Genomic DNA, 24,257 nt, shown 5'->3' with positions numbered 1-24,257 from the left:
TTACGGGAAAAATGTTTTCCTAATGTCCAGCCTGAACCTCCCCTGGCGGAGCTTGAGGCCATTCCCTCTCGTCCTGTCCCCTGTCACTTGGGAGAAGAGCCCAGCTCCCTCCTCTCCACAACCTCCTTTCAGGTAGTTGGAGAGAGCAATGAGGTCTCCCCTCAGCCTCCTCTTCTCCAGGCTAAACACCCCCAGCTCTCTCAGCCGTTCCTCATAAGGCCTGTTCTCCAGCCCCCTCACCAGCTTCGTTGCTCTTCTCTGGACTCGCTCCAGAGCCTCAACATCCTTCTTGTGCTGAGGGGCCCAGAACTGAACACATGATTCGAGGAGCGGTCTCCCCAGTGCCGAGTACAGAGGGAGAATAACCTCCCTGGACCTGCTGGTCACGCCGTTTCTGATCCAAGCCAAGATGCCATTGGCCTTCTTGGCCACCTGGGCCACTGCTGGCTCATGTTCAGTCGCTGTCAACCAACACCCCCAGGTCCTTCTCCTCCAGGCAGTTTCCAGCCAGACTTCTCCTAGTCTGTAGCTGCTCAGGGTTGTTGTGCCCTGAGTGCAGGACCCGGCATTTGGCCTTGTTAAACCTCCTGCCATTGGTCTCAGCCCAGCGGTCCAGCCTGTTCAGATCCCTTTGGAGCCTCTCGACCCTCCAGCAGATCGACACTTCCACCCAGCTTAGTGTCATCTGCAAACTTGCTAAGGGAAATGCTGAGCTTGAGTTTGCAGGAGTTGAAAGCAGGTGTGTGGTGGGCCAAACAAGTGAGTCACTGAGCAGCAGCTTTGTGAGCAGAAAAGGCCATGGGGAATGATCGCTCTTAAGCTGAACAATTAAGTCCTTTTTAGGTTAAAATAATATTGTTGCATTGGCTTAAGCCTGCAAATAAAGCTGGAGATCGCATTCCAGTGCTACGAGCTGAGTTATTGTTTTATCATGTTCTATTTCCCTTCGATGTTATCAACAGAGGAGGGACTGTCTGTTCCCAAAGGAAACGCGGGTGGGATTTCGGTGGCTCGGGGAGGAGGGGGACAGCCGAGCCCCCAGGGTTCTGTGGTGGGTCCAGCCCTGCCTTTATCAATGACCTGGATGAAGGCATTGAGTGCACCCTTAGCAAGTTTGCAGATGACACTAAGCTGGGTGGAAGTGTTGATCTGCTGGAGGGTCGGGAGGCTCCAAAGGGATCTGAACAGGCTGGACTGCTGAGCAGAGACCAATGGCAGGAAGTTCAACAAGGCCAAATGCCGGGTCCTGCACTTCGGGCACAACAACCCTGAGCAGCTACAGACTAGGAGAAGTCTGGCTGGAAACTGCCTGGAGGAGAAGGACCTGGGGGTGTTGGTTGACAGTGACTGAACATGAGCCAGCAGGGGCCCAGGTGGCCAAGAAGGCCAATGGCATCTTGGCTTGGATCAGACACGGCGTGGCCAGCAGGTCCAGGGAGGTTATTCTCCCTCTGGACTCGGCACTGGGGAGACCGCTCCTCGAATCGTGTGTTCAGTTCTGGGCCCCTCACCACAAGAAGGATGTTGAGGCTCTGGAGCGAGTCCAGAGAAGAGCAACGAAGCTGGTGAAGGGGCTGGAGAACAGGCCTTATGAGGAACGGCTGAGAGAGCTGGGGGTGTTTAGCCTGGAGAAGAGGAGGCTGAGGGGAGACCTCATTGCTCTCTCCAACTACCTGAACGGAGGTTGTGGAGAGGAGGGAGCTGGGCTCTTCTCCCAAGGGACAGGGGACAGGACGAGAGGGAATGGCCTCAAGCTCCACCAGGGGAGATTTAGGCCGGACATCAGGAAAAAGTTTTTCCCAGAAAGGGTCATTGGGCACTGGCAGAGGCTGCCCAGGGAGGGGGTTGAGTCACCTTCCCTGGAGGGGTTTAAGGGACGGGTGGATGAGGCGCTGAGGGACATGGTTTAGTGTTTGATGGGAATGGTTGGACTCGATGATCCGGTGGGTCCTTTACACCCTAGTGACTCTGTGTGACCCTGCGTTGCTCGGGGAGGAGGGGGCCGGCCGAGCCCCCCGGGATGCTCGGGGCGGGGCGGGGGGCGGAGCTGCCGGCGGGGCGGGGCTCGGCGGGCGCGGAGCGGAGCGGCGGGGGCAGCAGCAGCAGCAGCAGCATGGAGCGAGGGCTCTGCGTGTTCGGGGACCCCAAGGTGAGGTGGAGCCTCTGCCGGAGGCGCCGGGGTGGGAGCGGGGCGTGCACGGAGGGTGAGAACCACGGCATGCACCGGGGCTGAGGTGCCGTGCACCGGGGACGAGAGTTAGGGCTTGCACCGGGGCTTGGGTGCAGTGCACCGGAGGTGACAGTCAGGGCATGCACCGGGGCTGAGGTGCCGTGCACCGGGGGAGAGAGCTGGAGCATGCACCGAGGCTGGGGTGCCGTGCACCGGGGACGAGAGTCAGGGCACGCACCGGTGCTGGGGTGCTGTGCACCGGAGGCCAGAGCCAGGGCATGCACCGGGGCTGAGGTGCCGTGCACCGGGGCTGAGAGCTGGGGCATGCACCGAGGCTGAGGTGCCGTGCACCGGAGAAGAGAGCCCCGGCGGTGCAGGGGCTGTCCCGGTGCCGGGCTGGGTCACTCGGGGCTGGGGATGATGCACTTGGGATGCGGCTGGGGAAGGGAGAAGCCCTGGAGGGTCCAGCACTCCAGCCTGCTCTACTGAAATAAACGTTTTCTCTTGTTTTGTTTGGGAGTTTGGTTTTGTTGTTTTGGTTTTTTGTTTGTTTTGTGGGTTGGTTTATTTAGGGGGGTATTTTTTTTTGTTTGTTTGTTTTTTTTGAGGCATTTTTTCCCCATTAAACATTTAGTTCAGTTATTCTTCAGATACCCAAGATACCATCTTGGTGACCGCTTCAGTCTTTCTCTCTCGACGCGTGCTGTATAAATGCTTCTCAAGTGGGATTGTGCAGTAACATTACCAATCGGATGATAAAAACATTAAGATGGATGAAGACGAAGTTAGCGTTAACCCTCTATCTGATGGCAGAGTGCTGCCTGTGCTGCACGACAGCTCGGCTGTTTCGTTGTGGTCTGGGTAAGCTGGCGTGTGGGGAGCAGGTTCTCTCTGCCTGGCTGCTTTGGCCCTGACTGCCAGGCAAGGTTGGGCTCTTGGTGGGGAGAAAGGGGCAGAGGAGCCCAGGAGAAGCGATGTGAGGGTTGCAGGGGGTCCCGCTCTGTGAGAATCTGAGTGGTGACAAATGCATGTGGCTTTCCCACGGAAGAAAGTTGCCTCTGAAACCCCAAAATTCTTGCTGTTTGGTGTTTTTACAGCTGTTTACGTTTCCTACCACTCCCAAACCATTTATCTCTCAGTCTAAGCTTGCACCAGAGAAGTCTAGCATACCCTGTGTGCACGGATCTGATCTGTGCTTCATTCTATCACTGTAAGAGATTTCCCTCCTGGAGAAGGTGACCCATGCAGTTGCAGCCAAATGTTGATACCAAAACCTAGGGAGCGTTGACATCTCGTGATGATTAAAGCCTTTTTAAGGCTAGTTCGATTTGAGGACACGTTGGGGTTTCATCAGCTCTACTGAGAACGAAAGGTATTTCACAGAATCACTGAATCACCAGGTTGGAAAAGACCCACTGGATCATTGAGTCCAACCATTCCTATCACACACTAAACCATGACCCTCAGCACTTCGTCCACCTGTCCCTTAAACACCTCGAAGGAAGGTGACTCAACCCCCTCCCTGGGCAGCCTGTTCACCCCAGTGACTTTAGACTTTTGGCTGAGAGAAGCATGTTAAGTTCTTCTTTCACTTGTGCTTCTTCCTACTTTTCCAGTGTGTGGGAGAGTGAGATGCTGAAGAGAGAGACCTGGGGGAGGGAAAAAACGTGCATGGTCTGACCACTAAGATCAAGCTTTTGTTGCCTGGTTGCTAGCAACTATGAGACTGGTTTTCCTGAGTCAGGCAGTCCCTTTCTGTCCTGTCAACCTGCTAAGTCAGCCTTGGGGGAAAAAAATGGGTTCGAAGTCAGTTAATGGGCCCTATTCATTCTCCTGGACCCTCTGCCATTGGGAGCGATCACTTTTGTGTTTTAGAGATGTTTCTGGTAACTAGAGCGGCTTTCAGCCCCAGCTGCATGTGAGGCTGGAGCTGCTTCCACATTTTTTGAGAACTCGCTGGCTCCCAGGGACTGCAGCAGATGAACAGGGACCTTCTGGAGGATGACTTTGAACCCTGCTTATCTTAGGCTGTAAAAGAGCAGAAAAGGCTGCTGTTCCTTGGATGCCAATCCTCAGCCTCTTCCCTCTCTGCTCACAACCAGAGCAGAGATGGTGCCTTCGCTCACTGCTGGCTCCTCTCCCCACAGGCCAGCCTCACCTTTAGGACATGTGGCTCTTCTTCTGCAGCTTCCATGTATCTTGAGCCACGTTGTGTGGAGGAGGATGGGAACAGGGCTCTGGGGTCAGGCTTGCACCCTCCCAGCAGCTGGGGTAGCTCTGCTGCTGGATGCTTCCTTCCCGGATCAGCTTGGGTCATGTTGAGTAGATGTTCCCGCAAGCCCTCCTAGGGCACACTATGTGTCACAGCATTTTGGAGCCTGTCCCTATCCCAAGGGAGGCGCTTGTCTCCGATGTGTCTTTTGTAGCTGGAATTGGGAGAGGTGGTCAGAACCAGCTGTGTCCTGTCAATGGGTAGGAGAGCGCCTGGTGACCAAATCCCAGAGGCACCCGAGGTGCTGCTGTGCTGCAGAGCGCCAGCTTTGCCCAGGGGGTTTGGATGGATGTCCTGCCTTGCAACCTGCCAGGCTGAGCCTCCCCCTGCTCGAGGCAGATCTGCCCATCTGTACTGAGCTAGTAGTACAAGTAATTGCCTTGGGTGCAAAGCTTAATAAATAAATAAGGTCATCCTTATTGTGGGAAATGCAAGTGCAGGAGTGCTGAGGATGATGTTTTCTTTGGCACTTCTTGCGCACAGCCCTGACTGTCTTGGCATGGGTCGAAGCCATGTGGAGCAGAGCCACCACCACCCATTAACAGCACCTTGTGCTGAGGTCCGTGGGGAATGAGTGGTTGGGGCTGGGAGGAATGGTGCTAGAGGCTGCTTGGCACAGGAGCATCCTCCTCATCCGCTGAAGCCAAAGCCATATATCATATGAACGCTTTTCTAATATTTCTTGCAGTGGAGCCATGGGTGGGTCTCGTAGTCTCTCTTTTAGAGGCTCAAACCTGAAAGCGTATGACAGATTCATCTCTGAAACGAGAGTGTTGTCAGCATTGTGAGTGTTGTCTGAGTTGAAGGTAATACCAGGTCTCTTCCACTTCACATCCCTCTTGATCTGGGCTCACCTCTTGTATCTAAATGAGCATTTGTGGTGAGTTTATGAGGAGGAGAACTTGGCTCCTGACAACGTGCTTTTATCAGACAGGGGTTTGGGGAGCACAGTTCATGCTCTTTGCATCTTCTCTCTTGTTGAATTTTGATCTCTATTAGCGTTTTCCTGCCACGTGTATCTGACTTTTGTCAAATGACAGCTCAAATTACTCTGGTTTCAGTTATTGAAATCAATAAAATGAACTTTAAATTATCACCTTTTAATGTGCTAATAAATAATCCTGGGCAAAGTCACTCCTAAGGGTTTTAAAATGATGCAACTTTAGTGGCTGCCTGGATTATCTATTAACATCTGCTGGAAACCACAGGTGAGGTTGGTGTTGTCTTTACCATGGTGTTAGGGCTGACTTTGCTCATTGTATATGTTTTAAAAAAAGACTCTAAAACCACCTGATATAGAATTCCCCTCAAATGCTTTGGCTTGGATGGTACTTTTTGTGCCACATCATAGGAGAACAGAGCAATTAACTGCCCTGCTGTGGTCCACTGAGCAAACCATAATGGAGAAATTCTGTTGGGTTGGCTGTAGCCAAAAAGAGTTTGAGTATTTGGTTAACTTTTTCCTCTCAATTTCACTAAACTAACAATAATCAGACTTGATCTCTGAATGGAGCATATTTGAAGTACCTAGTTTTGTGTTTGAGTTTGCTTTTGAAGCTTAAGTTTTAAAGAAAACGTTGAAGTATTTTTAGAAGAGAAAAACCAAGCCAGAGCCCTTAAACCTTCTTTTTTTTTTTTTTTAAGCTGAGCCAACTTGCTGATATCTGCACTAACAAGTCATGTGCCCTGCTTGAGCTGAAACTTTTTTGCATAAAAATGGAAAGCGCTGGGTTTGCTCTGACAGCCTTGCTGAGGGTTGTCTCTGCTGTGGATGCACAATTTATGGCCAGTTATGTCTTTTGAACTCTTCCCTCTGGCTTTCAACCGGTGTTTAGTCAAACTCAGAAACTTATTGAATGCTGCTGTGGTTTTTTGACGCTCTGGTTGGTGGTCAGTGAACTGGCTCTCGGCTGTGGGCGCGGTGGAGGTGTAGAAGAAGGTCTGAAGGCTGCTTGCAGCTGGGGGAAGAGCTGAGCTCCTGCCCCAGGAAAGTGTTTGAGAACTCTGCTGCTTTCTCGTTCTGCCTCAGAACAAACATTACCACATCCAGGTTTAATGTGAAAAAGGGCGGCATCGCTATCCTGAAGGGTTCAGCGCTTGTGCAGCCTGTGGTGCTGTGTGGGTCCTGGACCAAGTGTTGAGATTCCCATGTAATTAGTGTGTTCAGGCTTCCTGTCTAAATAAACAAGAGAGTTTGGAGTGGGAAACCACATATGCCTGGACCTCTGTGTGCCAGGGAGCAGAGCCTTGGAAGAAGCAGTGGGCTCCTGCTTTCTCCATATTTCTGCTTGCTCAGGCGTTGTCTCCTGGAGCCACAACTCGGAGAAAACTCTTTCATCATTATCTGGGTGCTTTCCTTGGCGGAAAGCAAGGTCGTGTCACCCACTTGTATCTGGAAAAGTCTTGTGCTTTGTTTACACAAAACAAACACGCAGGAAGAAAGCTGCAGCGTAATCTGCAGTGAGCAGCCTCCCATGGACCTGGAAACCTGCAGGCTTTGCAAGCAAAGCACCTGGGGCAGCTGAGCTGCTCGGTTTTGCCTGATTGCATCCTTATCTAGGGCTGGCTCTTGGTGGAGACCCTTGTAGATGCACCTTTACTTACTTCACTTGAATGTCCTCTGGTTATCTGAATAGCCCAGACTTATTCCCAGCTGCTGAAAGCCACCTCCCCGATATGGAGGAGCCCCACAAAGTTTTGGGTTGAGTAGCATTGCATGAGAGCTTCTTAGCACTTAGTTTAGGTCCCTCCAGACCCAAAGAAATGCATGGCATTGGAGGAACTTTGCTGCTTTACGTGCATCTCCTGCAGCAGTGGCAGAATGAGGTGGCTTGCATGGATGAAGGACACCACTGGATTTCTTTCTTGTTGATGGAAGTGTCACATTGGGATGTTATTGCAGGAAACGCTTGAGAAATGTTTGGGATGAGAAGACCAAGGGAGGTTTGGGTTGCTTGTTTTTTTTATGTACAGCATGAGCGAATTTCAGGCCTGTAACTCCATAAGAAAGTCACAAGGGCTGTTAAAAACTTCAAGGAATGGAGCTTGCGTGGTTTTGAAATACGAATCAGAGTGGAAAATGTGCTAGGCATCCACATCTGGCCATGCAGATCATGTCCGTGGTCTGTTATTTTATCTGCTGCTTCTCAGGACATTTAGTCCTCGTAAGCACGATTGCATAACTCGAGGTAGGGGGAAAGATCAGGCTTTGCCCTTTTAAAAATCTTCATCCTTGTAGATTCAGATCGTGACTCAAGGGCAGGAGAAGTGACGGGGATATCTTTTTACAACCTGCTAGCAGTGGTGTCTGTGAGCCCTGGGCCAGCTGATGACAACAGTGCAGGATCAGTAGCTGGGGCAGCCCCGAGCCTGGCACCTGTGTTTTGCATCCCACCGGTGCATGTTTCACTAGTGGCTTCATGGCCATCTTCTGCAGGTGACCCAAACTCAAGCACTGCTCCCCCCCAGCAATAATGGCCTTTTGCAGCAGAAGCAATCAATGAAAATCCCCAGTGTGAGCTAGAAGATAAGTGTCTGCCTGCATGGGCTGCAGGAGGAGGTAGGGATGGGAACGAGCTCCTGGGCATCAGTGCCTGTTCCAGAGATGGACATTGCCAGCTCCACACCAGGAGCTGTGCCAGTGATGTTGAGCTCACATCAGCTGCTCCATGGATGCTTCACAGGTGACCGAAAGGGTCTTGAGGTGGACAATTATGTGTTGCCCTGCTTGTGTGGACAGCTTACTCACTTTTCTTCTAGTTCCTTGTAGTTATTGTTTGATACATGCCCTGATGCCAGAAGGTTTGTGGGTTTTAATTAGTAACCCTGGGTGGTTTAGGTGTCCATGCAAATGTCCAGTCTTCTGAATTCTACACAGTTCTTTCCCTCAGCATCCTGCAGTGCTCGTCTACATAGTAAAATCTGCACAATGTCATAACTAAGAAGAACTTTGTGTATTAAGTTACTGCTCTACAGTTTCATTAAAAAAAAAATATGTATTTTTTAGGTTATTCCATTGCTTAAAAGAAAACAGTTCCAGAAATAAGAAAACATTTCACAGCTAATATTTCCCTTCCATGTTCAACTTCCAAATCACATTTGTCATCTTCCTCCAAAAGCCCCAGCTGCTGAATGGAAAAAGTTGCTTTTGCTTTTCTGTGGCTCTTTCTCCAAAATCCATTATTTCAGCACTAATTGGGAAATAGGGTTTCAGAGCAAAGAGATCTGAGTTACTGTCCCATTTTTAATGAGTGGAAATGTGTTTTCTTCTAAAACCAGCTTGTTTGCTCTACGGGGCAACTCTTGTTATTTGTTACAGCACCTTGTACCATGGCACTGACTCCATGTCTAGGATTAGAAAGCCTGTAAGCACTGATAACACCAAGTAATTAACAGCATATCCGGAGCTGATTCTCAGAAGTGAAGTCAAAGTTTTTTGTGTAATGACTCTTAGGAAACTGATTCATTCAAGAAGAAAGAAGCTGGAAAGCAAAGGTGTTTAGGGTTTGCTTTTTTCACTCTTCCCAAACTCTAAACTGCGCAAGCTAAATAAAGATGGGGCAGTTCCTGAAAATTACTGGAAATAGAATAAATTCGTGAAGATCCACTTAATGTGCGCTGCAGCAGAAATAAGAAAATATTTAGACAGTACTTAGATATTGAAAAATAAACTTTACAATGGTGGCATTTTAAAAATGGGTTTGTGCTTCCTAGTCATTACTTTGTCCCTCTGTTGGCTGCACAAGTGCTAGCACCAGCTACTAATCTCTCGACTTCTGCTGCGACTCAAAGAGTCCCTCACCAATCTCTCTTCGTCTCATTGCAGGTAGAGCTTCACGTCCACCTGGATGGAGCCATTAGACCAGAAACAATCTTGCACTTCGGCCGGTGAGTTGTGGTGGTGGAGAAAGCTCTGGGAGCTGCGGTTCAAAAGCATCGTTCCTTCTGCTTGTGTGGTCCTCTGATGGAAGAGCTTGTGGTGGCAGGCTCCCTTGCTGTGCAGGCAGCGAGCCTGGCTGGTGCTGCTCATCTCTGCACGGATGGATTCTCTAGCTATGTAGTATGACAATATTGAGCACATCCTAAAAGTGCAGCGGGGCCATGCTGGTGGCAGGAGCATGAATGAGGTGGTCCTCGGTCCTGTGAGCCAGGCAAGCTAGGAGGTGTCACTCAGAGAAAAGTACAGGAGATGTCTCATAAACAGAGCTGTCTGCCTTTGAAGTGTACTCAGGACGCGGCAGAGTCAGCGTATTCTCATTTTTTTTTTTTTCCATATTCTTAGTGAAATGAAAGCAGGCTGGGAGCATCTTGGTGGTGGTGTCGTACCACAGTCCTGGGAGGAAAAAACAGCTTGGGTGCTCCTCTCTGCCCTGCTGCTGTGCGCCGTTGAACCCCAGGCTGCATGCCTGGTGCCAGCAGTAAAGGAGTCGTGCTCGTGGTGGGGGTGACCCAGGAAAGCATTTGGCAGTGGCTTAAAGAGAGGTTGTTTCCTTGACAGAGTCCACGTGCATCTTCTTGCTCTGGTGTAGCTTGTGTGGGAAGCACCAGGGTGAATGATTAACCCGGGCGAGGACCTGGCTCCATGGTTGTAAGCAACATAAACTTAAGACTTCCAGCTGTCGCTGTTCAAATAGCTAGTGGAGACTAGCAGATACCCTCAGATCAAGAAAGTGGCAAGGTTAAAGGTTTTGGAAAGCAGTTTTAGGCACAACTCTGGTATTTTGGGGAGGAAATCAGTTCTGAGGAGGATGGGAAGTGATTCTGGCATCCTGTGAGCCCAGGAGACTCCAAGGCAGTGTAATGCTAGGGGGAAATATTATTTCTAAAGTAGCTTTTTCTGTAGAAAGTGGCCATGCAGTGTAGCCAGAGTAAGAAGGGTGGATTGGAGATGTCTATCTCATTTATTACAGGATGTGGGATGTTGGGATGGTGAAATGAGTCGGTGTTCCTGCTGGCTCTGCCCTTGCTGCTGGTGGGCTGCAGGGCTGAAACACAGGTCCTGACGTACAGAAGAGTCAGTGTTGACTCTGTGAAGTTCTGCTGGGTCCCTCCTGCTGGTGGATAAGTGCTGGTGGAGTCCCCAAGGAGGACTGAAGGAGTCCTGAGGCCCAGGAGGCACCGGCCATCTGAGGATCCCATTCCTCTTTTGCTTAGGATAGAAACCTTCGTTGCCCAAGCGTGCGCTGAGTTCCTTCTTATTTTTAAACAGCCCTGGCATCCTCTGGAGCTGCCAGCCTTCGGGTGGAGTAAGGCTGTGCTATTCATGGGCTATAAAACTAGCGCGCACACAAATGTAAAAACAACAAGGCAGCATAGGAGACTGTAGGGTCCTGCCGTAAGAACCTCACCCTAGACCCAGAAAGCTGCTTGTGGTCTATTTCTGAAGGTAAAGAGCTGGAAATAAATTTGCCAGGTGGTGGCTGACCATGTACAAATGACCTGAAGCTGCTGGGATGCACAAGTCCCCTGGGGCAGTGGCTGAGCTCAGCCGTTTTTAGAAACTTTAGCTTCAATTCTGTCAGGTCTGGGTCAGGCTTTGCATCCCCTCCTGGCCAGCCCAAGATTTCAGAGTCCTGGTAGACCTCTCATGGGGCTGCTGGAGGCTGGGTGTCCCTGGGAGAGGTGCCCTCTCTGCAGTGGGACGGTGCATGTCCCAGCTCAGCGCACGGCTGAATGTAGCTCCAGGCAGGCTGTTGAGGTGCCAGCAGGCACAAGCACCTTTCTCTGAGGTGGCTTTGCTGTGCGAAGGCTCCCAGATACTAGGCAGGTTGGATGGGGCAGCAACAGCTCCCAAAACCGTGCAGGCAAGATCCACCAGACCGCCTCGGTCAGCATCTCTGCACTGTGGATCCTCTCAAAGTGCTGTTGCTGCTGGCTGTGGGGAGGCAATCCCTCGGGACGCCCACGGAGAAGGGCAGGGGAATGGCTTTGCTGCTGGAGGCTTTCTCTGGGCAAGTGGAGGAAGACATGGGCAGGTTGCTGGATCAGAGACCAGTGTGACCGTGCCATGGAAAGGGCAAGGCAGAGAGGAAAACTGATGCCTTGGCAGTGGTGAACGTCCCCTGCCAAGTGCCAGCAACTGAATCTGTGCAGGTTGCATGTGAAAGCTGAGTGTGGGACTGGTTTCCTTCCTGCCCAAGCAGGGAATGAGCAATATTTACTGAGCCCCAGGAGTGTGGTCAGTTGGGCTGCTTCCCTTGCTCATCAGGGTGCCTGCTGGCATCAGGATGCTAAAGCTGTCTGTGTTGTTTTGTCTCTATTAGCAGTGAGATCTGTCAATCAGCTGTAATTCATCAAGGCAGGAGAGAGGATTAAAACCAAATGTCTAGTTATTATTCCTAATTTAGGTTGGCATTCACAGGGAGAGTGACAGCCTGTGAGCTGTGTGTGGCAAAGCAATCCTGGGAAGCATGCAGCTTCCTTAGGTCACAGTCCCCCCCAGCTGTCACCCCACTGGGGACACCTCCACCCACCCAGGACTCCACGTGGCCCAGGGACAAACAGCCTCTCCCCTTTTGTAAGAGTTTAGGTGGGCTTTACCATCTCCAGCCCTTCGGTGACAGGAGCTGTTAGGACTGCCAATTGCTCCTGCATGGGATGTGTCCCCATCAGAGAAGATGCCACCACGATTTTTGGTTTAGGAACTGTCTCTCTGGCAAGAGCTGTTGGCATTGAGCCCATGAACCGTGACACTTCTGTGTCACGGATCCTGGGACTGGAGGCGTCTCCATGACTTTTCAAGCCTTTGAGCCTGCATAGTGGAAATTAACTTTCCTAAAGAATTTTGGCAATTCTGCTGCTTGGTCTAGGATGTGCCAAGAAATAATCCAGAGTCCCTTTAGACGGACTCCTTCATAAGCTTAAAATATGCTCTAGTTCTGTTTGTGCCAGGTCAGTCTGAGCTTGTATGTTGATTTGTTTTTGTTTTGCCTGTATTTTGGATTGCCTTCTTCCTCACTGGGACTCAGCTGCATCGTCGAGGAGATTTTGGAAGGACAAAGTGTGCCATACCTTTTCTGTGAAGAAATGGAGGTTAATGGTGCCAGCATAGGATGTGATTGCTGTATGAAGTGAAGTGATTGAAAATATGATAGCCTTCCCTGTCAGTAATATGTGGCTTTATTCCCAGGAAAAGAGGGGTTCCTCTCCCTGGCAGCACTGTGGATGACCTCCTGAAGCATGTCAGCTACAAAACACCGCTGACACTTACCCAGTTTCTAGAGAAGTTTAATCACTACATGCCTGCCATTGCGTAAGTACCCCACATTTTACTTCTTCACCCTCAGCCCTTGGCTGAACCTCTTCGCTAACGTTGCTCAGCCTTGGAGGTTGCCTCACCGAGGGTGACAAGTCTCATTGATGGTCCAACTGCCATCTCTGCAGGGGTGACCGCGAGGCGGTGAGGAGGATCGCATACGAGCTTGTGGAAACAAAAGCAAAAGAAGGTGTCATCTACGTGGAGGTCCGGTACAGCCCTCACCTCCTGGCCAACTGCCGTGTGGATCCCATCCCCTGGGGCCAAACTGAGTGAGTGATCCCACCATGCCAGGGAGCCGGTGGGTGGCTGGTGGAGAAGGAGGAGCCAGGTCCCTCTTTGATCGGCCAGCATGTGTTTGAAATCTGGTGTAACCAAACCTTCACTCTCCTCCAACACAGCAAGCACTGGCACTCTTCCACCTCTTTTCCCCATCAACAGGATTTTTCCTTCTATAATGTCTCTGTGTGCTACTCTTTTTTGATCGTCCCTTGCTTTGGGCACCTAGTTCTGCATGTGCAGAGCAGCTGTGCTTAAACTTGTGGCTGGAGCCAGTCTCTGTGCGAGGGAAGGCGGCGTTCAGATGTTCATCTGCCTGCAAAATGTGACTTTGAGATGGTGCGGGCAATGTGGGAGGGCACTGATGATCCAAGCCCTTTACCTGTCATCCCCACTGTGATGTGTGCCTCTTATTAAATCAGTGCTGGGATCTTTAGCTCCTTGCAGAAGGTGCTGTGGAGGACTTTGAAGCCCTGTGCTTGTCCCTGCCTGGCTGCAGGCGGTTGTGTGCTCTAAAGAGATGCTCTGGCAGTTCTTCTGCCCAGGATTGACATCCAGTTCCCTGAGGCTTTTCTAAATCTTACGAACATCTTTGCATGCTTTTATGCCCAACATCTTGTAAATCCAGGCATGGCATGTGTGTAAAAGGTGCTCTTCAGCTCTGGGCGGTGTCATCAGGCTCCTTCGGATGCTAAGGCGAGTGGGACCCCAGGCAGCCTGGGTTTTGTGTGGGGTGTCCTGTGGGGATGCTGGGCTGGACCTGTGGCTCCTGCCTGCCTCCCTGGTGGGTGTCTGACCTCTTGCTGATGGCTTTTTCTTCCCTGCAGGGGAGACCTCACTCCAGACGAAGTCGTTAACCTCGTAAATCAGGGACTACAGGATGGAGAAAGGGATTTCCGCATCAAAGCCAGGTCTATTCTATGCTGCATGCGCCATATGCCAAGTAATGTATTGCAGCTGCCGTGCTGCTCTGCTCCCCTTCCCTGATGCGTGGCGGGGGGTGACGTCCCCTGGGTCCAGGGCCCAGCAGAAATGTGGGGAAAGCCCTGGTCCCATGGCTCTGAGTCTGATGTGGGACCAGGCAGTGCCCAAAAGGAGTTTTTTTTCTTGGTGGAGGTCCTCTGCTTCCTTCACTATGGGGAAAGGGTCGGCTGGATGCGGGAGTTGGGGTGTGTGGGTACAACCAGTATCTGAAAGATCCTGCTAGAGAGACAAAGCGGGTTCTTCTCTGCCCTCCTGGGGAAGATACAATTTCTGCTTATAGGAAAAAAATCCCACTTTCCAGTGTTTCACTGGACTGCTGAGTTTTGTGAGCAACTACACCTAGGGAAAGATGCAGTTTGGACAGGGTTGTATGCGATAGCTGCCTTACATAAAGGCTTTGTTAACTTTGCTATGAATATTTCCATATCCTCACAGCAGCTTTAGGCAGGCTTAATGGGGTAGATGGTGGAAGGATTTTTGCTGATGACGACACGGTTAATTTTTGTCTGGAAATGTGAAAAATTATACTCTTGGAAACTGGGAGATTTGAGGGTGGGTTTTTTTTCCAACCCCAAACAATACTTTGAAAACTTGACCCTTAAGTTTCTGGTTTCTAGGACGAAAGCTTTTCTTTGTAGAAGCTGGGAAAGCTGTAGGGCAGTGTCACAGTTATCTGCAGTTGCAGTCCGTGCCAACTTGTGAATGGTAAAGGCAGAAGGTGGTGGGAGCATCCCAAGGGCACGTGCAGTGTGTGCTGGCACAGCAGGAGGGGTTGCTCATGCAGACACATGAGGTGGCATTTTCATGCCTCTGTCCTGGGCACCAACTCTTACACAGAGTCAGTGATGCACTCCATACAAGAGTCTTTAATGCTGCATTCAGGATGTGCTGCATAGTGGGAAGCAACCCTGTAGTTTATGAAGCGTTGAGAGCTGCCAGCCAGAACCAGCTCGTATTAAACTTGTTAATAGAATAACGGCTCTGATCTGGTGAGTTGGAAGCAGGTGAGTGAAAAAAGAAGATGAGATTGCACACATTTTCTTCTGTGTTCATATGATTTTGGGATTGTACGTGCCCAGGAGGTGTCTGTTAATTATTAACACTACCATTTATCTGGTTTTTGGCCTTTTTGCTAAGGGTAAGTGCTGTGTGAGCTAGCTGATGCCTGTCCTTTCTCTGAGGTTATCTATCCTTATCAGAGATAACTCTGAGGCAGTTGATGTTTGTTTATTTCTCTCTCTTTCACTAATGCCCAAAAGATAAAACCTTGAGAGTGTTAAAGGTCACGGCGGCAGCCCAGCTCCTTCCCACTAGGAGTAGCATCCATCATCTTTTCTGGAGGAGTCAAGGATCCTCTGCAACGGGACAGGGCTGACTGCCTTACAGGTTCCCCCAGCGATCCCTCCCAGCCCAAACTCCTCTGTGACAGAACACACCTAACATACCAGTTCCTCCTTCTCTCTCCCCTTTCATAGCCTGGGATGAGGTGAAAGCTCAGGAGCAAGCTGGAGGACTTTTGCATACACAGTGTTAGACTGCATGGGCTGTGCAGTTCAGCTTATTTTCGGCCAACTGCAGCAGTCACCACCACATTTGGAGGTTTGTTTTCTTTATTTTTTTTCCCCCTGCTCAAAGTGAGCAGAAAACCACGATGAGAGCAGTTTTATAGCTGGTAATTGCATTTAATTTCCCTTTCATTGGCAATGGACTAATTCGTTGGCAGCTTTTATTTACCTGAAGATGACAGACGTTTCTAGGAGTTTGTTAGCTTTCTTTTTGAGCATCAAATTTTAGGAAAGACTGAAGAATATAGTTCTAGCCTTCTAGTTATAGGACCGGGATTTGTTTAGAAAAATGCTGAGGCTGTGACCCGTAGGAATGCTTTCTCCTGAACCGTGGTGCTGTCTCTTCCAGGCTGGTCTCCAGAGGTGGTGGAGCTCTGCAAGAAGTATCGAAACAACTCTGTGGTGGCCATCGACCTGGCTGGGGATGAGACCCTGGAGGTGGACAATTCCTCTGAGCATAAGAAGGCTTATGAGGTTTGTTGGATAAACTCCTTAAAAGAAATCATAACAAAAAACCCAAAAAACATCTATTGAGGGGGTGTGCATGAGGGGACAGGGAGAATGTTACTCAGATTGCAAACAGCTGGAACAGCTTAAAAATTTGTTGTAGCTGTTAAGAATGTTCAGTTAAAGAGCAAAAGTGTTTGTTTATTTTTCCTAAGTGATTAATAGCCGGCCTCATTGCTTAAACATGGCCTTAAAGCTGGAACTAAGCATGCTACCCCCTAGCACCGAGTGCATGGAGCCTGTGTGCAGTCGCTGGGGTTTGCTCCTGGGGCTCAGCGAAACCACAACCAGGGAAGAGACTGGTATTTCCAGTCTGGTCAAAATCACCTGAGCAGCATAGAAGAAGTTGCACCTTTGAAGTGCTTTTATCTGATTATCTCAAGTGCAAACGCTGGAGCAGCTTCAGCAGCCTGATCCAAGGGTCTCCCTAAATCTCAGTGCTTTGCAGCAGTTCGGAGAGGAAGCTTGGCACCTCGCTCCTCTTTGCTAGTGAGGATTTGGGGTTGTTGGTCCCCTGCATCAGTGGGAGAGGAGGTTGCGCACCATCACGGCCAAAAAAGGTGATGGTTTTTGAGCAGCACTTGGGACTGAAGCGACAGTGGGCTCTCCTGGGGTCTTTGCCCCGTCAGCAGGAGCCGATGCAAGGCCCGCCTGTGTGGCTGCACCGTGCTGGATGAACTCGGTGGTTATAAATTGAGATGTGGGCACAGGGTTTTGTTAACTGCTGGGCAGGCACATTAAATCCTCCCGTGGTGTGCCAGCAGCACTGAGGTCCAGACCTCTCTATCTGGAAGATGTGTCTTGTCCCTGTGCTGGGGACTTGCCCCGGGGCTCTGAGATGCTCTCTACAACTACCTAAAAGGAGGTTGTGGAGAGGAGGGAGCTGGGCTCTTCTCCCAAGGCACAGGGGGCAGGACGAGAAGGAATGGCCTCAAGCTCCACCAGGGGAGGTTCAGGCTGAACATTAGGAAAAAATTTTTCCCGTAAAGGGTCGTTGGGCACTGGCAGAGGCTGCCCAGGGAGGGGGTTGAGTCACCTTCCCTGGAGGGGTTTAAGGCGCAGGTGGACAAGGTGTTGAGGGACATGGTTTAGTGACTGATAGGAATGGTTGGACTCAATGATCCGGTGGGTCTTTTCCAACTTGGTGAAGTTGGAAGATAAGCCCGTGGATGGACATTAGATACAAGCTCCCTCCTGGATGCAGTGGATAGGGATCAGGCTTCAGTGGCTGAGAGGATTAGTGGGGAAGTCGTGGCATATGTGGGTTTCCTTACCCTTCTGCTTGTATCCCTGTCACCTGTTGGAATAGTTAGGGATGACTGTCGTCGGAGTGGAGGAAAAAGAGTTTCTGGGTTGTCTTCATCCCATGTAGAAAAAAGTGGAATATCTCAGTGCTGGTGTGAGTCTGTTGGTCTTCTTGGTCTGGTACTTTAGCCAGACGGACTTTGTTGTTGCAAGAAGTGTTAAAAAAATTCAGCTGTTTGGCAAAAATCAACACATGCTTAAATGTCGGGAGCACGAAGTGCCTTTTGGGTCAATGCACACTGGCCTTTTCTGTAGCTGCCCCAGGTGAAACCTGGCCTGACTTTCACTCGGCCTGTGTGAACAGCACGTGAGGAGCTGAAAATTAGGTAACTGAAAAAAAATCATGAGTGAGAAGCCCTGACGGAGTGCCTCAAAGACAGTCTGCTGCGAGACAGGGCTTGCAGCCCAGCTGCCACCGCTGCCTGGGTGGCCCTTTTCCAGCAAGGCAGGAGCAAGGCTTCCCTAAACCTGAGTGGTCTGTGGTTGCTCTGGCAAGAGGTTTTTCTGCAGAGCCATGGAGATCACCTCAAAGCCCCTGTAAAGCTGCACCCACAGGGTCCTCCCAGCTGGGCTGCCTCCCTCCCCAGCCCCTCTCAGGAGAGAGGCGCTCCATGGCTAAGGATGGATTCATCTCTGCTGTGGGGGCTTTTAAATCCTCACACTTGGCTGCAGCAGCCAAAAAGGTAGAAGCTACAAAGATGGGAATTGCTGCAAGGTTCATGCAGAAGGGCAAGTGGGTGGAGGAAGGAGAGCTTCTAGTTTGCTGCTGTCTGGGGAGGAGACAGCAGTGAGCTCACCCGGTATTAAAAGACCCTGGAGGAGTCTGGCTGGGCTCCAGGGGAAGGTAACCACGCTTTCTAAATTTCTCTGCCTGTGGCATTACCAAGTTCATTGCCTACAGGCTGTGCAACAGCAGTGAGCATGCACACTTCGGCGTGCAGGGCTTATGGTTTGGGGTTCTTTGTGCAGAACCCCCTTTATTTCTCTTGCTGTGCCCCTGAGGGCAGTGCCAGCTGACCTTGCTGCAGGTGATGGGGTAGGAGCGTGTCCTTCCTTGCTTTGCAGGAAGCTGAAAGATGTGGGATTCATCGCACCGTCCATGCTGGGGAGGCCGGACCAGCTGCCATGATCAAGGAGGTACAAGGAGCTCCTGAGTTGGGGCAGGGAGTGGGAGGGAGGGAGGCAGGGATGGGAAGTGCCCCTGCATCCCCTGCACCAGGGAAGGAGGAATCCAAATCCTCTCTCTATTCATAGCAGAACAAATTCTGGGGGCCCAGGCAGAGATCTGGCTGTGACAGCTCAGAGAAGAACCTCTCCAGAGCAGACTGTACCTGTGCTGGGGCAGGGATCTCTGGTCAGATGGCAGCTGAGCTGCATTCAGTGGCTGCATGTAGTTTTCCCGTATTCTCTAGGCTGTTTATCTCCTGAAGGCAGAGCGCATAGGCCATGGTTACCATGTCCTGGAGGACCCTGAGCTCTACAAGGAGCTGTTGAGAGCTAAGATGCATTTTGAGGTAAGGATGTTTGGTGGAGGCTTGGCAGCCAGGTATCTGCTCTCTGAGTGGAAAATCAGCCTTCACCTGGGCTGAGAGACAGCCAGGGACATGACCTGAGCCCTCTGAGCTGACCACGTTTGGTGATGTTGCTGTTGAACCTGGATGGCTGAAGCTCCACAGCAAAAACGGTGGGGAGACCTGGCTGTTTACTGGGATCATAGCTGCAAGTACAGCAGCTTGCAGATGTTTAGCAGAGAAATGGATCCTGTTCTGGATGAGGATAAATTTTGGATGGCTTGGTCACTAATTTGTGTATCTCAAGCCTGCAGGCTTCTCCTTCCGCAAAGCGGGCTGTTGTACTGGAGCCTGTTTGAGTGGAGGGTGGGAGTGCCTGGGAATTGCTGTGGATGGGAAAATTTCCTTGGCTTTTCCCCAGATTGTGCGTATCCAACTAATATATGGAATGTATGTGTATATACTTAATGCCAGGGGTTTCTTAGCTGTGATTGACACACAGCGAGAGGCTGACTGGCCATGGGAAATATCCCACTGTTTTCTGCTACTGTTGCACAAGCTGTGGGCTCTTCGCATCCATGTCCTGAGTCGTGCACTGGTCCAAAGGAGCAGTGCTAAGGGGTAGTTGCAAACAAAGCTGTAGACCTGTATCTGGCTTTACCACCATTCTTCGTTATCTGCGTACGCAGCTGGGGTTCAGATCTGCATATCTGATTCTGGTTTTTGTGTTTAACCCCTCCAAACAGGTCTGCCCCTGGTCCAGTTATCTCACTGGAGCATGTCTTCCGGACTTCGGGAAACACCCTCTAACACAGTAAGACTATCTTAAACAACCAGGATTTGGGTTGATTATAGCCGCTTTATTGCTTTACAAAGGTAATGCACGGCTAATCGCTTAGGAAAACATGGTACATCCTCACCCTTTGGCACAGAGGGATCCAGTGCAGCTGGAGGGGCTGCAGGGGTCCCTCGGGGAGGTTGTCTCATCCCTCCTGTCCCCGCACTCAGCTGTGGGGCATGAGATGCTTCAAGCTGGCCGTTAGCCCTAGTTTGTGGGTGAGAGCTGAGGTTGCTCAGCCTCTTGGTAAGAGATGCCCCGCACCCAGCTGCGCTGGAGAAGCAGCTTGGTGCAGAGTGGTGGTGAGAGAAGCCAAGCCCTGTGTTTGTGCCTGGCACTGCAAGCTGCAGGGACACCTATGAGGTCTTTCCTTTTACTGCGTTTTCCCCTGAGAAATGTACACCCGGTGCCGCATCCAGTGTTTTACTCATTGGTTCAACCTGATTTCCTTACAGATTTAGGAAGGATCGAGCTAACTACTCTATAAACACAGATGACCCTCTCATCTTTAACTCCAATATCGACAAGGATTACAGCATAGTGAAGGACTATATGGGCTTCACTGAAGAGGAGTTCAAGAGAGCGGTAAGTTGGCTTTGGCTGGGTGTCCTGGATGCAATCCAGAACAACCTGCTAGTTTTCTTTATAAGATGAAGAGTTTTCAATGGAAAACAGAAAATCCTGCATTGGCCTTTTAAGCATGAGGCTGAGGAGAGCTGCGGAGCTGGATGGAGGGGGATGCTCGGAGCTTCTGACTTACCTGGTTACCAAGCAAACCTTTCTTGGTTTACTATGAGAGTCATGCTCAGCACTTTCACCTGCGTGTCTGTGGAGATATTTGTTTGAATTGGGAAACACAAGATATACTTGATAAGAGAGCATTGATCTTGCTCTCAGCTCTGGCTGGAGGAACAAGTCTGTTTCTCCTCCAGACCTGACTTTCTGGGTCTGCAAGGGGAAACAAGGACAGCTCTGAGCTCTGGGGTCCTGGATCCACAGCTGTTCTACTGCCAGCTGTCCTCTCCTGCTCTGGCAAAACCCAAGTTGTTCCTGTGTAATGAAAGAAAGGTCCCTGCACATGACGGATAAGCAGGTTGCAGTGCACAGACAGGCTCTATTCCAGCAGCGGCACGTCAGCTGCCACCACCGCTGTGCCAGGAGAGGGTTTTGTCCGCAGGGAACTGAGAGTGTAAGGACAGCTCTGACGTGCATATCTTTAAAAATTCCAAAGTCTTTAGAGACCTTTGCTTTGTGTCTGCTCTTGGGAGTGATGGGCAGAGCAGTTTCCCTGTCAAATGAGGCTATGGAAATGAATCTCAAGAGTGGAAACTTTATACTCTCCTTTGCCTGCTGCTGCTCAGAGCCAGATGTTTGGCTGTGTGCAACCACATGTTAATGTCTGATGCGTCTTAATGTCTCTCTGCTGTTCTTCCTCTGCCTCCCCAGAACATCAATGCAGCTCAGTCCAGCTTCTTACCTGAGAAAGAAAAGCAGGAGCTGCTGAACACGCTGTATGAAGCCTATGGGATGGTGCCCAATGCATCGTGAACTATCCCTGCGAGCCAGCGTGGAGCAGTGGCCCTTCTTCATTCATGCTTGACTCTCCTCTGTGCGACTGGGAGCACCAGGAGAAGGTGCCTGGAGTTGGTCTCTATTACTGGCACCCCTGTGTTAACTTTTACAGTGCTAAGCAGAATCAGACAATCACATACATCTACCTATAACCCCCCGAAACTGTCTCCGAAATGGATATCCAGCTTCCTATCATGCTGTTGTGTGAGCAGACTGAAACTGCCTCCTGGCCTCACTCCCCTCCATCTCTGTCTTTCTGTACTGCAAATAAGAATAGAAGAACCCTCCCTGCTTATTTTTTTCCCCTCTTACCCTGCTTTATCTGCCCTGCCCTACCTAGCCCTTGTCTGCAGTGCAGAAACCACCTTTTAAGTGTGACTGTGGCCTGAGTTACTCTTCACCTTTCTAGGGAAAATGGTGTGAATGCTGACGGGGAGTCAGGAGGCACCTCAGAGAAATAAGCTTTATTCCCATCCGTGTGGGTAGGAGGGTTTGGCCACAGCTGTATTTACCCAGGGTTAGTTTTTCACTAACAAAACTGGAACAAGAACAAGCTGGAAGCTGGTGCTCTTGCCCATGCACAGGTCTGAAGGTTGTTTAAAAAAAATATAATGTTTTTGGCATTCTTTGTTGGATAAGAGCTCCTGTGTATCAGGCCAGGCAATGTCACTGCTGCAGAAGCACATACCTTGGGCTCAAGCTCCAGCTGTGCTCACAGCTGGCCGTGACCGTGCTCACACGTACATATGAAGTTGGAACATTTTTACCATTTTGGGCCAAAATCTGCCTTGTGGGACTTCCTCCCACTTTTGTTTTCATTTTGGAGAATTCCTGTGAACTGCAGTTTGCTCTTCCTCATCTTTGTTTAGGACTTGGCAAACCCACGATTGATTGACTGAACCATTCTGCCCTCTTCCTGACTTGATGTGATCTTTAGGCACTATTAAAACAGAATGAATAAATTAATAAGCTAAGGCCCAGTGTTGCATCTTAACTCAGGTCCTATCTGAGTTGCTTCTCTCACTCAACCACAACACTGGCTAGAAGTCAGATCTTCAGTCTGGTGGAGAATTTATACAGAGATACCAAAATTTATGAGCAGTTTTGGTACATTATAGTATTTTTCCTTAATATGCAATAGAGCCATGCATCCACAGAAGAGACCATGATTTATGTGTGGTGTGCTTTAGCATCCCAGGTGTCTGCCGTGATGCTTACTCCAAAGATACTGTACCAAAAAGTTGCCTTTGACAAGGCTGTGGTCACGATTACCATGGGTAGTGTAAGGCTGGTCCAATCTCAACCAGCAGTGGCCACGTGCTGCGAGTATTTCCATTCTTTCTGGGCTTCCATAATTATCCTTTGAGTAAAATGCTCATCTCTGAAGTACATGGTGCATACATCTATATAGCTGGGTAGATGGATATGAGAGAGTGATTTTCTTACTTTTATAAAGCAAGTGGAAAAGCGTTGCTTTAAGAACATGATTGTGGTATGAACCATGGGATTTTGGAGGGTAATTTTTCTCCAAAAATTGTTTCTGAAGAAGAGTTGCTTGTTTGGATTCTGGACAGCTGATTGTTAATCCTGTTTAATAAAAGAACAGATTTATATTAGATCAATTCTCTCGCCTCTCTTTTCAAGGGTGACTGTTGGGCTCAGTGATCTGCGTTGTGAGCCGTTGTATGCCAGCGCACGAGGGTTGATCGATAGGTGTGATGGGGGCTTTGGCAACCCGATTCCTGCTTTCTTCTGTGGCTCAGTTTGGCAGCCAGAGAGAAGGCACCTCTGCTCCTTTAGATGGGCAAGTTGGATTTATGGAAGCAGGTTGTTCCAGTCTCACGTGTCCTTTTCCTTTTGGTTATATCAGTGCTAGGAGCAGGGGTGCCATCACTGTGTACTCTCGCTTTTTTTTTTTTTTGGTGTATATAAAGAAATAGTTTGCAATACTTCTGTTTTATGTCCATCTCCTGAGTTTTGTGCAGCCAGTTGATGCCAGGAGCGATGCTGTGCCCGGCTGTTGGACTGCACTGTCAGCTCGGGTGGGGGGGGTGTTTGCTGAAAGATTTTCTGCTCATTTAGTGCCTGGTTAGAATTTCGGGAGGTCCTGCATACCCCAGTGTTCAATTGAAGTGAAGGACTCGGAACATCTGAGCGCTCAGCAGCTTTACAAGTCAGGATGTGGCTGGATTAAGCCAGCACCCACAGTCTTTCAGCACAATCGGTGATGGCAGCTGGCCTGGCTCTTTTACTTATAGGGGGAACCTGATGCCTCTTGCCTGTCCTGTGAGGGTAACTGGCCAATGGATCCCTGAGCGTCTGCCTAAATATAATTCTGGGACAGATATTTTCTGACCAGGGAGACCTAAGTTTAGCCTCCATTTGACTGCTGGAGGTCCTGTGTGGTGCACAGTCCCTCTGCATTGCCTTTCAGCTTGCTTTGTGTCAGCAGGAGCCAAAAATACTGTTCAGTGGCAATGAGGAGAGCTGGACAAGGGGCTTAAAGACCCAAATGTGCTGTCAGCCAAGCCCAGGAGCTACCTGCTGTTTGCCCCTGAGCTCAGGGAAATGGGAGCAGGCTCTTGGCTGCCATCCGGGCACAGAGCTGCCATAGTATTCCGGCTGCTCGGGGAGCTGAGCTGGTTTGCAGCTGCCAAGGCGGCAGACACAGCTGCTACCTGGCTGCCAAATCCTTGTTTCCTGTGGAGGCTGGAGCCACGAGCATCTCTTTGCTGGCCCCATGGCAATTGCTTCTTGGAGGGCCCCAGACAATTCTCCCTCTGTCTGGTGCCCACTTCTCTAATTTACAGCCTTGTTTTCTCTGATAAATCTCAAAATTTTAACATTTGGTTCTTCCCTGGGCTGTCAGGGTGATGCTTGTCCCTGTGTCACCAGTGGAGAGTATTTCTCAGGCTGGCTCTGCCTTGCCTTTTGCCCACCCATTGATGCCAGCTGGGCTGTAGCAGCCTGCTGCAGCTGCAGTGGGATCTGCCTTGGCTA

At 50.2% G+C, this 24,257-nt stretch overlaps 1 protein-coding gene across 2 annotated transcripts; it reads left to right on the top strand.

The window, feature by feature from the left end:
• The first annotated feature begins 2,069 nt into the window (after positions 1-2,069).
• Positions 2,070-22,875, top strand: ADA (adenosine deaminase). Of its 2 annotated transcripts, XM_069872070.1 has the most exons (11): positions 2,070-2,149; positions 9,268-9,329; positions 12,571-12,693; positions 12,825-12,968; positions 13,803-13,918; positions 15,874-15,998; positions 18,402-18,473; positions 18,749-18,850; positions 19,594-19,661; positions 20,141-20,270; positions 21,132-22,875. In XM_069872070.1, the coding sequence occupies exons 1-11, from the start codon at positions 2,114-2,116 to the stop codon at positions 21,231-21,233; spliced, it is 1,080 nt and encodes a 359-aa protein (XP_069728171.1). In that variant the 5' UTR covers positions 2,070-2,113; the 3' UTR covers positions 21,234-22,875. The 2 variants fall into 2 exon arrangements, with proteins under 2 accessions (XP_069728171.1, XP_069728172.1); XM_069872071.1 differs by lacking the exons at positions 2,070-2,149; positions 9,268-9,329 and adding an exon at positions 10,754-10,827.
• Positions 22,876-24,257: the final 1,382 nt, after the last annotated feature.

This window comes from Phaenicophaeus curvirostris, chromosome 18 (assembly GCF_032191515.1).
Source record: "Phaenicophaeus curvirostris isolate KB17595 chromosome 18, BPBGC_Pcur_1.0, whole genome shotgun sequence".
Taxonomy (NCBI): domain Eukaryota; kingdom Metazoa; phylum Chordata; class Aves; order Cuculiformes; family Cuculidae; genus Phaenicophaeus; species Phaenicophaeus curvirostris.
The sequence above is the reverse complement of the archived record's forward strand: the minus strand, read 5'-3'. Positions and strand labels throughout refer to the sequence as shown.